This window comes from Mustela nigripes, chromosome 18, assembly GCF_022355385.1.
Source record: "Mustela nigripes isolate SB6536 chromosome 18, MUSNIG.SB6536, whole genome shotgun sequence".
Classification (NCBI taxonomy): Eukaryota; Metazoa; Chordata; class Mammalia; order Carnivora; family Mustelidae; genus Mustela; species Mustela nigripes.
In genome coordinates, this window is record NC_081574.1 from 23,573,416 (window position 1) to 23,589,810 (window position 16,395).

Genomic DNA, 16,395 nt, shown 5'->3' on the forward strand with positions numbered 1-16,395 from the left:
ATATAATCTGATGGTTTATATTCAGGTACCACAGGAAGTCACAGTTCAGCTCTGCATTTGTCAGGATAAAAAAATGCTTGGCAATCGACAGAATTTGCTGGAAAACAGAAATTCTTTTTCTCTCTGATTTTGATAGACTAGAAGAGGGCATTTTAATCATGGGGTACTTCAGTATTTGTCCAGGGTCTTAGCCAAACAAACCTGACCAAACAAAAACAAAAACAGAGCTGTCTCAGAAGAAAAAGTTTGTTTAAATATAGAAGACATGACTTAAATTTTTCTTCATTATTGTCATTTTTATGAGATAATTACATACGGAAAAGTCTCCACAAAGGCCAAAGTCAGTTTTGAACATCTGATGTTTACTCACGTTGGTCCAGAAGGAGGATAGGTTGATTTTCTGCAGTTTTCTGTCCACTGGAAAAAAAAAAAAAAACCCATAAAAAACAAAGAAAATTAAATTTCAGAAAATAATAAACTGAACAGGCAATTTGCAAAAACAGTTAAAGACTGTGTAGACAAAAATCAAGCATGATTAGCCCTTTTAGAACGTCTAAAATCTCAAACTTAAGGGCATTTTCAGCCTTAATTCAATTTGTACTAGTGCTATAACTTGGATTCTATATTTCAAACACACTGAATAAAGAGGAAATGTTAAGAAGGTAAATGGAAATGTTTAAGTCAGGCTGATTTATCACTACCAGTAAATTAAATCTTGATAGAATATGATGTCACTTGAATTTATGAACCAACTCCATTGCAACAGAAATTTGCATCCCAAACCAGATTTTCAGGACACACTATGCAGGGCCCTTCCTAATCTGGCCATACTTTACCTTCCCAGCCTCCTTTCCTGCCACTCCTCCTATCTCGCACGGCCACATGCAAACATGTCCTCTGATCTCTGACCTTTTCCTATATGTGCACGCAGTGTTCCAGTGACCTAAAATGCCATTTCTCCACCTAATGAACTTCAGACTTCAATTTTTTTAAAAAATATTTTATTAATTTATTTGACAGAGAGAGTGAGATCACAAGTAGGCAGAGAGGCAGGCGGAGAGAGAGGAAAAAGCAGGCTCCCCGCTGAGCAGAGAGCCCAACGTGGGGCTCGATCCTAGGACCCTGAGATCATGACCCGAGCCAAAGGCTGAGGTCTAACCCAATGAGCCACCCAGGTACCCCTGGACTTCAATTTTTTTTTTTTTTTGTAAGATTTGTTTAACACACAGAGAAAGATCACAAGTAGGCAGAAAGGAAGGCAGAGAGTGGGGGGGCAGGCTCCCTTACATCTATAAGACATAAAGAAGTTCATGCTTGGTATTACTGGTTCTTTAACACATGACAGATTCAAACATTTTCCACAAAGTACCTGCGAATCACTACTATGATTAATAACCATAAGCTTGAAACAACTTGCATTTCACAAGCTTTGTACATCTGCCCAACTAAGCTTTTGTCTGCTCCACACATATTCTTACCACTGTCAGTTGTTACACAAAACAGCAGATTCCATTTCAGGTCTTACTGAATTACTCAGTTCTCAAGTTCTTTGAAAGCATCCTTGCCTGTAACTGTTCCACCAGACTATTCACTGAGACTAATGAATTCTTCAGTCTCAAACATGGCACTGGTGCTTTAGTAAATAGCAATAACTGATCAGTAATCAATAACTTCAGTACCAATAACTGGGAATCGGTTTGCCTTACTCTTCAACTGATAAGGATATGTCTACCAAAGTCCCAGGTAGCTCTTCACATGTAAAGGCTAACAGTGCACAACAAATTTTCCCAGGATACATTTCTTCTACTGCTGCAATCAAATGTGATTTCATTAACTCACCATGGCTCAGTGAGTTTCCCTGCTTTGCTAACAGATGAACTACCTGAAGATTTCTTTCCACTGCAACCTCATTTTGCTTTTTAAAATTTGTAAATAAATTCTGTGATGAGATACTCTGTTTTAAGTTGTCTTACTTTTCTGACCATTTTTTCCTACGGTTGGGAATACTGTGATGACTGCTTAATCCATGTTGACACATACTGCATTCCTTCAACACAGTGCTAGATGTGCTCTGTCATCTAATTAAGTGCCAAGATAATCCACACTCTACTCTGCCTTGAAAGAGCAACATTTGAAATTCACTTTTCAAATTCAACATTTGAAATTCACAAAAAGTGACATGATAGGTCTGCACTGATAACTTTTTTTTAAAAAAGATTAAAATAACATGGTACATTGATACATGTGGCACTTAAAATGCAGTTCAGTTAAAATTGCTTAACTATCACCTGAAGTGTGCTGAGCGGCAGTGGAAAGCCACAAGATCCCATACACAGGCTCTGCTCAACACCATGGTAATGCAAGGCAGCCACAGACAGTAAGCAAATACGAAACGGTGGCGATGTTCCAATACAACTCTGTGGATGGACACCGACATGTGAATTCCATGTAGTTTTTACATGTCACAAAATATTAATCTTCTTTGGATTTTTCCCTCCCAACTTTAAAAAAAAAACATCAACACCATTCTTTGCTCGCAGGTCTTACAAAAACAGGTGACAGGCTGTACTGGGCCTGCTGACTGAGGTGTGCCAGCCACGGCTGGAAAGCATGAACACCCGTGTTCATGTTCTTCCTAGATGACTTTTTCAGTTTCTTTAGAGGGAAACCCTTGGAGGTAGTGTGTACGTGTGAAACAAAGAGAAGGAGAAAGACATTGTGTGTGTGTTAGTTTTCTGCCTAGTGGTAAATACCAAATGGAGTTTTGTATGCAGAGGTCAGGATGGGGTTACTTTCTGTTTATTGACCCATCGATTCAACTCTCCTTTCATCCTCATTTAATGTCCTTATAATACCCTCCAGAATAACTGCAACTCTGAGCCAGGAACCTCTCAGGGAGCTCCCTTCCTCACAATAGCTGCTTCTACCTCATCTTATTAGCCAACACTCCTGCAGCTACCACCTAACTACCAAAAATTAACTGAAAGTGCCTCATCCCTACAGTCATTTAAAATCATATGTTCAGGGACCCTGGCTGGCTCAGACCGTTAAGCATCTGCCTTCGGCTCAGTTCATAATCTCAGGATCCTAGGATTGAGCCCCATGTGGGGCTCCCTGCTCAGCGGGAGTCTTCGCCCTCTCCCACTGCCTCCCTCCCTGCTTGGGCTCTCTCTCTCAAATGAATAAATAAAATCTTTAAAAAAAATAAAATCATATGCTCATGGACTTATATAGTATTTGGCAGCACTTGATTATATTAGTTTCCAATGGCCGCTGTAACAAACTACCACAAATGTAATGGGTTAAAGCAACACAAATTTATTATGCTTATAGCTCTGGAGGTCAGAATCTAAAGTGGGTCTGCAGGATGTGTTCCTTCCAGGGCTCTAAGGGAGAATCTGTTCCCCTGACTTTCCCATCTCCTGGAGGTCACCTACATTCTTTGCCTTGTGGCCCCCAGCTTCAAAGCCAGGAGCACAGCGTCTTTTCTCTTCTATAGCCTCCTGTCTCCCTCTTACACAGATATCTGTAATTATACTGGGCTTCTCTGGTTAATCCAGTGTAATGTCCCCATCTCAAGCTAATTTACTAAATTGCATCTGCAAAGTCCCCTTTGCCACAAAAAGAACATTTTCACAGCTTCTTAGGATTAGGACATGAGCATCTTTGGGAAGCTAGAATATACTCTAGGGGTGCCTGGGTGGCTCAGTGGGTTAAAGCCTCTGCCTTCGGCTCAGGTCACGATCCCAGGGTCTGGGGATCGAGCCCCATGTCAGGCTCTCTGCTCAGCGGGGAGCCTGCTTTCTCCTCTCTCTCTCTCTGCCTGCCTCGCTGCCTACTTGTGATCTCTGTCTGTCAAATAAATAAATAAAATCTTAAAAAAAAAGTGCACTTGATGTCATGATCATTGGGTGTTATATGCAACAGATGAAGCACGAAATTCTCATTCTGAAAAGAATAATCCAATAGATGTTAACTAAATTGAATTTAAATTAAAAAAAGAAAAAGGAAAAATAATAAAATAAACCAGAGTAGGAAAAAAAATAGAAAAATTTATAAAATTAATAGGTAGGATCCAACATCTAATTAATAGGATTTCCAGAAAGAGAAAGCACAGAAAATAAAGGGAAGGAAATTATGAAAGAAATAATAGAAGAAATTTTGTTAGAGCTGAATGGAGATGTATTTTAAAGTGTAAAGGACTACTGATAACAAAAAAAAAAAAAAAAAAGAGCCTTCAGTGAGACACGTTACTGTGCTATTTTAGACATAAAGAAAAAGCTTCTAGCACTAGGTGGGGGAGGGTATCCTATACAAGAATAAGAATTACACTCCCATCAGACTTCTCAACAGCTACATGAATGCCAGAAGAGAGTGACGCCATCATTACCTTGGCAGGGAATTAATTTCAAACTAGAACTTTCTAACTGGTCAAGGCATTGATCAATTTTGGGATTTAATAAAGTTTTCGATTTTAAGTCAATGCAAGGACACAGAAAGTGTACCTCCCACACATTATTTCTTAAGTTACTTCAAGATATAGTCTAGCAAAACAAGGGAGTAAACCAAGTAAGAGAGAACAGGATCCCAAAACAATGGCTCCAACATACACTGTAAAGGGAACTCTGAGAAATTACACTCCCATTAGACACCAAGAAACAGGTGTCCTAAAAAGGGAGACTCCATAGGATAAACTGTATGGTTGAAGGGCTGGAAGAACTTGAGGCTCCAAGAGAAGCACAGACTTTACGAACAAAAGAAAACTAGAAAACAAAAGAAAACTAGAAAACTAGAAACTACAGGAAGAAACTGCAGTATCAGAAAAATATGGTACAAATAAAAACAAATTAGTCCCAAATAGATTAGGGATTTAGTAAGTTTTAAGAATGGACACAACAAATAGAGAATAAATCAGAGATTGAATAATATACAGAACATAGGTAGAATGGGGGCACCTAGGTGGCTCAGTTGGTTAGGCACCCAACTCCTGATTTCAGCTCAGGTCATGACTCAGGGTCATGAGATCGAGCTCTGTATACAGCTCTGCACTCAGTGTGGATGGAGTCTTCTTAAGATTCTCTCTCTCTCTCCCTCTCTTCAACCCTTGCTCACATGCCCTCTCTGCCCCCCTCTCTTTCTCTCAAAAAAAGAATACAGTCAGGATGGCATAGATTTAGTTTCTCTTCTAATTACAAAAAATGAAAAGAAACCAATTAGAAACTCTAAGGAAAAAGGTCTGTACAAGAATGCCATGATATAAACATGAAGCAAACTAAAATGTGTCATGAATATGAATATGTGGTAGAAAATATATTGAATATTCTTTCAGTGTCATTAGATTTGTGGCTTTAGAATTACAGAAAAGGAAATATAGTCACAGCACATTGGGCAATAACCAATACTTACAAACCATACTTCTTTAAACAGTGTTTACTCTTTCCATTTTTTAAAAGTAGATATACAGAAAAATCATTGATGACTCAATTACAGTTATGTTATTGATGTTGACTATGCAAGGGTAAAAAGATATAGAAATGAAGAGAAGGGAGAAAAAAGTGGGAGGGGTCAAGGATGTCCACATGCACCACATGAGCTAGAGTATCTAGCCAGAGCAATTAGGCAAGAAAACAAAAAGGATCCAAACTGGAAAAGAAACTATCTCATTTCCAGATGATATAATTTATTAAAAAAAAAAAAAAGAAGCCCTAAAAAATCCACTAAAAACTTTAAAAAATAATAAATGAATTCAGCAAGTTTGCAGGATACATAATCAATGTACAAAATCAGTTTTATACAGTAGCAATGAGCAAACTGAAAATGAAATTAAGGAAACAGTTCTACTTAAAATAACATCAAACAGAATATGATACTTAGTAATAAATTTAAACAAAGAAGTATAAGACTTGTACACTGTAAATTATAAAACACTATAAAAAGAAATTAAAGATCTAAGTAAATGGAAGCCATATATGTTCATAGGCCAGAAGGCTTAATATTGTTAAGATGGCAATACTCAAATGAATCATAGATTTGATGCAATACGTATTTAAATCCCATCTGGCTTCTCTGCAGAAAGTCAAGTGACATTAAATTTCATATGACAATTCAAGGAACAAATAATAGTCAAAATAGTCTTGAAAAAGACCAACAAAGTTGGAAGACTGACACCTCCTAATTTGAAACTTACTATAAAAGCAACAGTAAACAAGACACTGCAATATCAGCATAAAGACAAATCAATGGAATAGATTTGTTTCCAAACATTTTTGGAATATTTGGAAATATCTGGAATATTGATTTGATTCCACATCAGTGAAATAGAATTGAGAGTCCAAGAAATAAATCCTCACATTTATGCCAACAGCAAATCATATGTTTGATAAAAGACCTGTATCTAGAATATATATCTTAAAGGTCAATAAGAAAAAGACAAATTAATTTAAAAATAGGCAAAGGATTTGAATAGACATTTATTCAAAGATTTAAGTCAGTAAACACATGAAAAGATGCCAAACATAATTTGCCAATAGGGAAATGCAAATCAAAACCACAATGAGATACCACTTCACAGCAACTAAGATGGCAATAATAATAAAATTAATAAGTGTTAGCACAGATGTGGAGAAACTGGAACCTCCATTCAATGTTAGTGAGAATGTAAAATAGTGCAGCTGCTTTGGAAAACTGGTGCTTTCTCAGTTAAACATATAGTTAACCATGTGACCCCACAATTCTGTTCCTAGTCATAAACTGAAAAGATATGAAAATGTGTCCACACAAAAAATGTACACAAACACAAATGTTCATAGCATCATTACTCACAATACCAAAAGTGGAAACAAACTTAATGTCCATTAACTGATAAATGGATGATCAAAATGTGGTATATGCATACAATGGAAATTATTCAATCATAAATAGAAATGAAATATGGCTACATGCTACAGTGTGGATGAACCTTGAAAACACACTAAGTGAAAGCAGCCAACCACAAAGAACCACATACTTTTGATCCTCTTTACATAAAATGTTCAGAAAGGACAAATCCATAGAGACAAAGTTTATTTGTGGTTACCGAGGGGAGGGGTAGGTTTCAGGGTTAGGACTAAGGGAAAAGAAGTTTATTTTGGGGCTCATGAACATGTTCTAAAACTGATTAGAGAAATGACTGCACAACTCTGTGAATATAATGAAGCCATTGAACTGTCTAATTTTAGGGGGTGAATTGTATATCAGTTACATCTCAAAACTGTTTCAAAAAAAGATGTAGGAAAGATGGTTGAAAGTAAGCTAAATTCTTATCCATCATTGCTGTATTAGAGAAAACAATGCCTAAAATTAATTGAGACAGATTAAGCATAAACATACCAAAATAATATTCATAAAAATAACCAGGAGTGACTTAAAACTTTTAGCCCCCAATATGGCAGAAGCACCAATTAATTAAAACAGACTGAGCTACACACAACTAGTATGATAGTAAACACAGGTTCTGCTGACTATCACCTGAGTACAGTTAAAAGTGTTTGCTTCTAGGGAAAGGTAACTGGGGTAGAAAGAATGAAGTAGGAAACCTGATTTTCATCATAAGACTATCTATATAATTTGATTTTAACTATACATACTTCAATATAAGCTTTAAAACACTGAATTTAAAAATTGTATAATTTCATTTACATTGTGGGGGAGATTTTCAAGGAATGATTCTCTGACATTATTTTTAAGTGTCTGAAACTGTCATTATCTAAAATTATTTTAAAATAACAACATACAGAACAAGGACAGATGGTAGCAGAGTGGGAGTAGGCTCCCTTTATCCCATGAACACAGTTAGATAACTATCAAATCATCCTATATACCTCAGAAATTGACCTGAAAACTGGTAGAACAAACTCCACAACTAAAGGTAGAGAAGAGGCCACGTAAAGGTAGGAAGTGCAGAGATGAGGTATGGGAGGGAAACAGATCATGACTGCTGCAGTGGGGAGGGAGGCAGGGTCTCAGAGAAGGGCAAGAGACAAACTAGCACACAGGGAGTACAAGGGAAAATGAACACCCCCCCCCCCCCCCCTTAGCAATTGCCTTGAGAAGTGAGAAGGGCCAAATTTCATAATTTCCTGAAACTTCTGGGGCTTAATGCCTGGAGTTTTTAAGATCAGAGGACTTGGCTGGGTTAGAGCCCAGAGAGCACTGTGTAGCTCTTGGAGGGAAGGCAGGCAAACAATCCACAGAGTGTGTGGAAATAAGGATCCAGAAAGTACCTGGGGGGTTATCTGCTCATCTCTGAGCACATCCCAGAGAGACAACATTCACGAGAGACCACTGCAGGAACAAAGGAACTGGCTGGCCATTTCCCTCCCACACTCATCAGCATAAGCCCAGGGTCAGCTGCAGGAAGCAGTGCTGTACCCACACTCACTACTTAATATGCTTAGACCAAGTCCCAAACCTGTACCCCAGCGGAAACCCCCCCTCCCCAAGTCACACTTGCCTCAGTCCTAGCACAGCAGTTCCCTTCCCCCAGAAGACCAGTTCAAACCCCTGCTCAAACTGTACCTCCCAACATGGGAATTTGCAGAGCTTCTGTTCCAGCTGCAGTGACAATAGTCTCATGTTACGAACAGACCAGAGCACACCTAGTCAAAATCCAGGAACCAAACCATGCCCACAACAGGCAAAGAGAGCTTCTGCAGACAAGTGGCCTGAAAGATAAAGGGGCCGGAAGAGAACAGCAGAGCACAAGCAACATACAGTGGAGACACTCTCAGAAGCACCAGGCCCTGGGAAACAAGGGACACTATATGGCAGGACACTACGGGACCTCTTCTTTGTAAGACCATTATCTTCAAGAACAGGAGATGCAGACTTTCCCAACACACAGAAGCAGACACTGAGACTTAAATAAAATGAGAAGACAGAGAAACTTATCCCAAATGAAAGGACAGGACACGGCCATAAATCTAAGCTGAACACATATAAGTAACATGCTTGGTAAAGAATTTAAAGTAAGATCATAAGGATACCCACTGGAATTGAGAAAGGAGTAGAAGATTTGAATGAGACCCTTAACACGCACAGGAGTAACAGAGCAGAGAGAAAAGGTACAATAAATGAAATGACAAACATAATGATGAAATGAATATCAGGATAAGAAGCAGAGGAATGAATTAGTGATCCAGAAGAGAGAGTAATGGAAAATAATCAAGATGAACAAAAAAAAGACAAAATAATTATGCAATAAGAGAAAAGATTTAGGGAACTCAGTGACTCCATCAAGTGTAATAACATTTATATTAATGGACTCCTAAAAGAACAGGAGAGAGAAAAGGGAATAGAAACCTTATTTGAAGAAATAACAGCTGAAAACTTCCCTAATCCAGAAGGCACAGAGAACTCCCATCAAAGTCAAGAAAAGCAGATCCACACCAGGAAATATTGTAATTAAATTGGAAAAAAATTTAAAAACATGAAGACGAAAAAGACAGTAACTTAAAAGGGAAAACCCATAAGGCCAGCAGGAGATTTTTTCCTCAGAAACCTTCCAACCCAGAAGAAAGTAGCATGATATATTCAAAGCACTGAAAGGGAAAAATCTGTAGCCAAGAATACTATCTCCAGCAAGCATATCATTCCGAATAGAAGGAGAGATGAAGAATTTCCCAGTCAAACAAAAACTAAAGGAGAGTGTGACCATTAAACCAGCTCTGCAAGAAGTATTAGGAGGGACTCTTAGAGTAGAAAGGAAAGACCAAAGGTGACAGTATAAAGGTAGGAAACACAAAAGCAGTAAAAATGAATATTTCTGTAAGAAATCAGTCAAGGAACTCACAAAATAAAAGGATGTAAGATTTAACAACATATACCTAAAACATGGGGAGGAGAGGAGTAATGAATGGATTCCAACATAAAGGACCATTCATTTAATATAGACTGCATATGCAGAGGAGGTTATATATAAACCTAATGGGAATTATAAATCAAAAACCACTAATAAACATGCAAAGAATAAAGAGGAAGAAATCCAAATATATCACTAAAGAAAATCAGCAAACCATGAAAGAAAAACACGAGAAATGATCAGAGAAAAACCTGAGAAACAAATATAAAACAAGTAGTAAAGTGACAATACATATCTATCAATAATTTCTTTGCATGTAAACAGATGAAATACTTATATCAAAAGATGCAGGGTGACAGAACAAAAAAACAAAAACAAAAACAAAATCCATCTATATACTGCCTATTAGAGACTCATTTTAGACATAAAGTCACCTGCAGATTGAAAGTCAGGGAAAGGACAAATATCTATCATGCAAATGGATGTCAAAAGAAAGCCAGAGTAGTAATACTCAGACAAACTAGAGTTTAAAGAAAGACTATAACAAGAGACAGAGAAGGACGTTATATAATCATAAAGGGGATAATCCAACAAGATATAACAACTGTATATATTTATGCACCCAAATACATAAAACAGCTAATAAAAAACACAAAGGTACTAATAAAATAGTACAAGAATGGTAGGGGACTTTAACATTGTACTTACTTCAGCGGATGAATCACCTAAACAGAAAGTCAACAAGTAAACAATAGCTTGGAATGACATGCTAGAACAGATGGATTTAACAGATATACTCAGAACATTCCACCCTGAAACAGCAGAATATACATTTTCAAGTGCACATGAAACATTTTCCATAACAGATGATATATTAGCTCATAAAATAAGCCCTCAACAAATTTAAAAAGATCAAAGCATACCATGCATCTTTTCCTACCACAATGCCATGAAACGAGAAGTCAATTACAAGAAAAATCTGCAAAGAGCACAAATATACGGGAGTTAAATACCATGCTCCTAAAAAATAAATGGGTCAACCATGAAATAAAAGAGAAAATTTAAAAAGTAAATGGAAACAAATGAAAATGAAAACAGAATGGTCCGAAACTTTTAGAATACAGGAAAAGCAGTTCTAAAAGGGAAGTTTTTAGCAATACAGGTCTACTTCAAGAAGAAAGAAACATATCAAATAAATAACCTAACAACCTAACCTTACACCTGAAGGAGCTAGAAAAAGAAACAAAACCTAAAAGGAACAGAAGGAAGGAAATAATAAAGATTAGGGGATAAATAAATAATATAAAACTAAAAACAAACAAAAACAATGTATCAATGAAATCAGGAGCTGGTTCTTTGAAAAAAAAAATCAATAAAATCAATAAACCTCTAACCAGACTTATCAAGAAAAAAAGATAAAAGAATTCAAATAAAATCACAAATGAGATGGGAGAAATAACAACCAGCACCACAGAAATACAAACGATTATAAAAGAATATTATGAAAAACTGTATGACAACAAATTGGATAACCTCAAAGAAATGGATACATTCCTAGAAACATATAAACTACCAAAACTGAAGCAGGAGGAAATAAAAAATTTGAACAGACTGATAATAACCAGCAAAGAAACTGAGTCAGCAATCAAAAAACTCCCAACAAACAGAAATCCAGGACCAGTGACTTCACAGGGAATTCTACCAAACATTAAAAGAAGTCTTACTACCTATTCTCAAACTATTATAAAAAGTAGAAAAGGAAGGGATACTTCCAAATTCATTCCATGAGGCCAGCATTACCCTGATATCAAAACCGGATAAACCACTACAAAAAAAGAACTCCAGGCCAATATTTGCAATGAATATAGATGCCAAAAATCTTCAACAAAATACTAGATCCAACAATTCATTTAAAAAACAATATCACTCACCATGATCAAGTAGGATTTATTCCTGGGTTTCAGGGATGGTTCAATATTCACAAATCAATCAACATGATCACATCAATAAGAGAAAGGTAAGACCCATAAGATCTTTTCAATAAACACCAAAAAAAGCCTATGACAAAGTATAACATTCATTCATGATAAAAACTCTCAACAAAGTAGGTTCAGAGAGAACATAATTTAGCATAATGAAGTCTATCTATCAAAAACCCACAGTTACCATCATCCTTAAAGGGCAAAAACTCTGAGTTTTCCTCCTAAGGTCAGGAATGAGATAAGGATGTTCAATCTCACCATGTTTACTCAACACGGAACAGGAAGTTCTAGCCATAAATGCCAGACAACAAAGTAAAAATAAAAAGCAACCAAACTGGTAAGGAAAAAGAAAAACTTTCAGATTGTATGTTTCTATATATAAGGAACCCAAAAGACTCCAGCAAAAAACTGCTAGAACTGATCAACAAATTCAGTAAAGTTGCAGGATATAAAAACAATCTGCAGAAATCTGTTACATTTGTACACACCAATAATGAAGCAGCATAAGGAGAAATTAAGAAAAAAAAAACCCACTTACACTGCACCCAAAATAGTAAGATACCTAAGAATACACTTAACCAAAGAGGAAAAAGGACTGTACTCTGAAAACTACAAAACACTGATGAAAGAAACTGAAGATGACACAAAGAAATGGAAATACATTCCATCCTCATGGATTGGAAGAAGAAATACTGTTAAAATGACTATACTACCCAAAGCAATCTATGCATTTAATGCAATCCCTATCAACATTTTTCACAGACCTAGAACAAAGAGTTCTAAAATTTGTATGGAACCACAAAAAAACCTGAAGAGCCAAAGCAATCATAAAAAAGAAAAGCAGAGCTGGAGGCACTTCAAAAATCAAATAACAAGGCATAACTTCAAGTTATATTACAAAGTTGCAGTGATCAAAACATAATGATACACAAAAAACACACATTGATCATGGAAAAGAACAGAAAACCCAAAATCAAACATGCAATTCTATGGTCAATCTTGGATAAAACAGGAAAGAATATCTAATGGGGGAAAAAGAAAACCACAATCTCCTCAACAAATGGTGTTGGGAAAACTGGACAAGAATGTGCAAAAGAATGAAAATGGACCACTTCCTTATACTATACACAAAAATAAATTTAGGACGGATTAAAGACCTAAATGTGAGACATGAAACTATAAAAATCCTAGAAAAGAGCGCAGGCAGTAACTTCTTTGACATCGGCTGAAGCAACTTTTTTCTACATATGTCTCCAGAGGCAAGGGAAACAAAATCTTGCCATTTCCAATCACATGGAGCAATTATGCTAAGTGAAATAAGTCAGAGAAAGACAAATACCATATGGCTTCACTCATATGTGGAATCTAAGAAAGAAAACAAAAGAGCAAAGGTGGAAAAAAGAGAGAGTCAAATCAAGAAACAGACTCTTAATTATAGAGAACAAACTGACGGTTATCAGAGGGGAGGGTGTGGATTAAGGAGCGCACTTGTACTGATGAGCATGGATGATGTATGGAAGTGTTGAATCACTATATTGTACAGCTGAAATTAATATTACATTGTATGTCAAGTAGCTGGAATTAAAAACAACAACAACAAAGGGTGCCTGGGTGGCTCACTCAGTTAAGAGCCTGACCCTTGGTTTCAGGGGATGTCATGGTCTCAGGGATGTGGGATGGAGCCCCACATTGGGCTCTGTGTTCACTGTGGAGTCTGCTTGAGATTCCTTCCTCTCTCCCACTGCCCCTCCCCAACTCTTGCAAGCTCTCTTCCTCTCTCTCTCTCAAATAAATAAAATCTTAAAAAAAAAAAAAGACAGTAACATATAAATGCAATGTAGGCACAGTACTCTTAAGTTCACCTGTCCTTGTTTAGCAAAGTTAGAAATGGACACTAAAAAGTAGCACTCTATTTAAGAAAGTCATAAGTTGCAACTATTAATTTTCCATAGATACCATTTAATAAGAGCAAATTATTAACTTTAGAAATGCAACTCATATTTCATTCTAATTTATCCACTGTAAGATTCTTCTAAATATAAGAACTTTTGGGTTAGAATATGATTTAATTCATAAAAATCCAATTTATGCCCTTTTACTGAATTTCAAGTTATCGGGAACTTTAGGTTCATATTTAGGATACAAGCCCCACCTCCATCACTGACTGAAGGTTACACAGCTGGTGACAGAACCAGTCTCCAAAGTCCCAGTCCAGCTTCCTTCCCCTGCTTCCTCTCTCACATGGTTTCCCACAGAGACAGCAATAATGCCAATGTCTCAATTTAACTCCTAATAGGAAATAATGTATTTCTCCTTCAGGATCACTAGAATCAACTCAGCAAGTCGTGCAATGGAATAATGCTTGTCTATTCCTAATAATTATATCCGCATGGCGTAAGTGCAAAAGCCAATATAAAAATCAAATGGCAAGGCATGCTTCTTACGAGACAATGTGAGAGATGTTGAAAGTGCTCTGTCAAGTCTTAGGAGAGCATTCAACTTGCCCCAGAAGGGAGAGCAGCCTTGCCATCATGTATGTGGGAGTCTGAGGTGAACAAGATTATGCTCTGATAATCCTGGCAGCAATAAACAAACACCATGTACAGACATGACATCTATACAGAATCTCGCTGGGGGCACCTGGGTGGCTCAGCGGGTTAAAGCCTCTGCCTTCGGCTCAGGTCATGATCCCAGGATCCTGGGATCGAGCCCCGCATCGGGCTCTCTGCTCAGCAGGAAGCCTGCTTCCTCCTCTCTCTCTGCCTGCCTCTCTGCCTACTTGTGATCTCTCGCTCTCTCTGTGTCAAATAAATAAATAAATAATCTTTAAAAAAAAAAAAAAAAAAAGAATCTCGCTGAAAGAGCAAGGCGTAACTGTGATTGAAAATTTTAAGGGTAGCAGTGTAAGATGAGGGTGTTTCAGGTGCTCAGAAGGTATGAACACCAAGGTCATTTTAAACAGGTTAGATTTGGGGGTAGAGTGGAGACAGCTGCATTCTCACCTTCAAGGGACTCTTCTACCAAGGAAAGCTTCAAAATCTATTTAGAGACTTGAAATGGAATTACAACATACTCGTTTGTTATTTAAAGGTTCCTACTATCTCCAAATTTAACTCTACACAATAAGACAACCTTATCAAGACAGGCAAAATTTAAATAGGTGATAGGTAAAGACTATAAATAGGTGATATGTAGAGGTTTATACAGACGGCTTGGCATATTGTGCTGCTCTGTCACAGGAGGGCAAGCACACAACCAACTGGGACTTTCAATCTCTCTCTCACTAGCTCCCTCTAATATTTGTTTCCTAGGACCAGAGGAAGTAGTGAAAATCTCTGTGAAATGTTCTGTAAATCCTTTCTGGGTCAATGAATTCCCTAATTACTCTAATCATTTGATAGGATTTGAACCTCTTAGAGATTAAGCAGTCTTTTTTTTTTTTTTTTAAAGATTTTATTTATTTGACAGAGAGAGAGAGATCACAAGTAGGCAGAAAGGCAGACAGAGAGAGAGAGGGGAGGAAGCAGGCTCCCTGCAGATCAGAGAGCCTGATGAGGGGCTCAATCCCAGGACCCCGGGACCATGACCTGAGCTGAAGGCAGAGGCTTTAATCCACTGAGCCACACAGGCACCCCGGGATTAAGTAGTCTTATTTCTTCCCCATTCATTAAAAAAAATTACAGAGCTACTGGACACAGGAAAATAACATAGAAAGTAAAAATTCTTCCATTAAGAACTCAAATGCTCCTTGCCTAAAAGAAACGACATAACTTATCCAACTCCTTGAAATATTTGCATCCTGTGGAGTTAGTAAGAACTTCCATGAAATATATGTTTCTAAGACTTTAAAAAAAGTTCAGGAAGACCTCATGTCCTTGTCTTACTTACACAGTCAGAAAAAGGCAATGAAAGGTAATCTGAAGAAATTACATAGCTCACTCCAGTACTCATACCATCAAAAAAGAAGTCAAATTAATTCTAGCAAGGCAATTTTAATTCTTAAATTCACCAACAATTATTTCCTAAATATGATTTGTTTCTTAAAATATTCTCTGTGTACAGGGGCGCCTGGGTGGCTCAGTGGGTTAAACTTCTGCCTTCAGCTCAGGTCATGATCTCAGGGTCCTGGGATTGAGCCCTGCACCAGGCTCCCTGCTAAGCAGAGAGCCTGCTTCCTCCTCTCTCTGTCTCTCTGCCTGCCTCTCTGCCTACTTGTGATCTCTGTCAAATAAGTAAATAAAATCTTAAAAAAAAATATATTCTCTGTATACAATAGAGCAAACACAAACCTACTGAGTAAGGCATATTTCTTGCACACATAACAAACTCAAATAGGCAAGTAAAGTTTGTTTTCTGACCTTTGATGGGATGGCACTCTATTAAACTAGGAATATTTAGGTTAAAGGAATGGGAATAAGCCTTCCATGAGGGCTGGGACCTTTTATCTATCACTAACTCATTACCGGCATCTGGAACATAATGTGGCACACAGTAGGCCTGCAATATCTGTTGACTAAGTGAACAGATTATATCAGCGTGTTCCTTCCTTTGGAGTACTGGGGGAAAGCAGATGCA

The 16,395-nt window shown here is 37.3% G+C and overlaps 1 protein-coding gene across 1 annotated transcript in view; it reads right to left on the reverse strand.

Moving 5' to 3' along the window:
• ASAH1 (N-acylsphingosine amidohydrolase 1) overlaps window positions 1-16,395 on the reverse strand; it is a 47,336-nt gene that overhangs the window by 27,236 nt on the left and 3,705 nt on the right. The window contains exon 2 of the mRNA XM_059384089.1: window positions 371-417. Coding sequence (XP_059240072.1) covers window positions 371-417 — 47 coding nt within the window. The remainder of the gene's footprint in view (window positions 1-370; window positions 418-16,395) is intronic.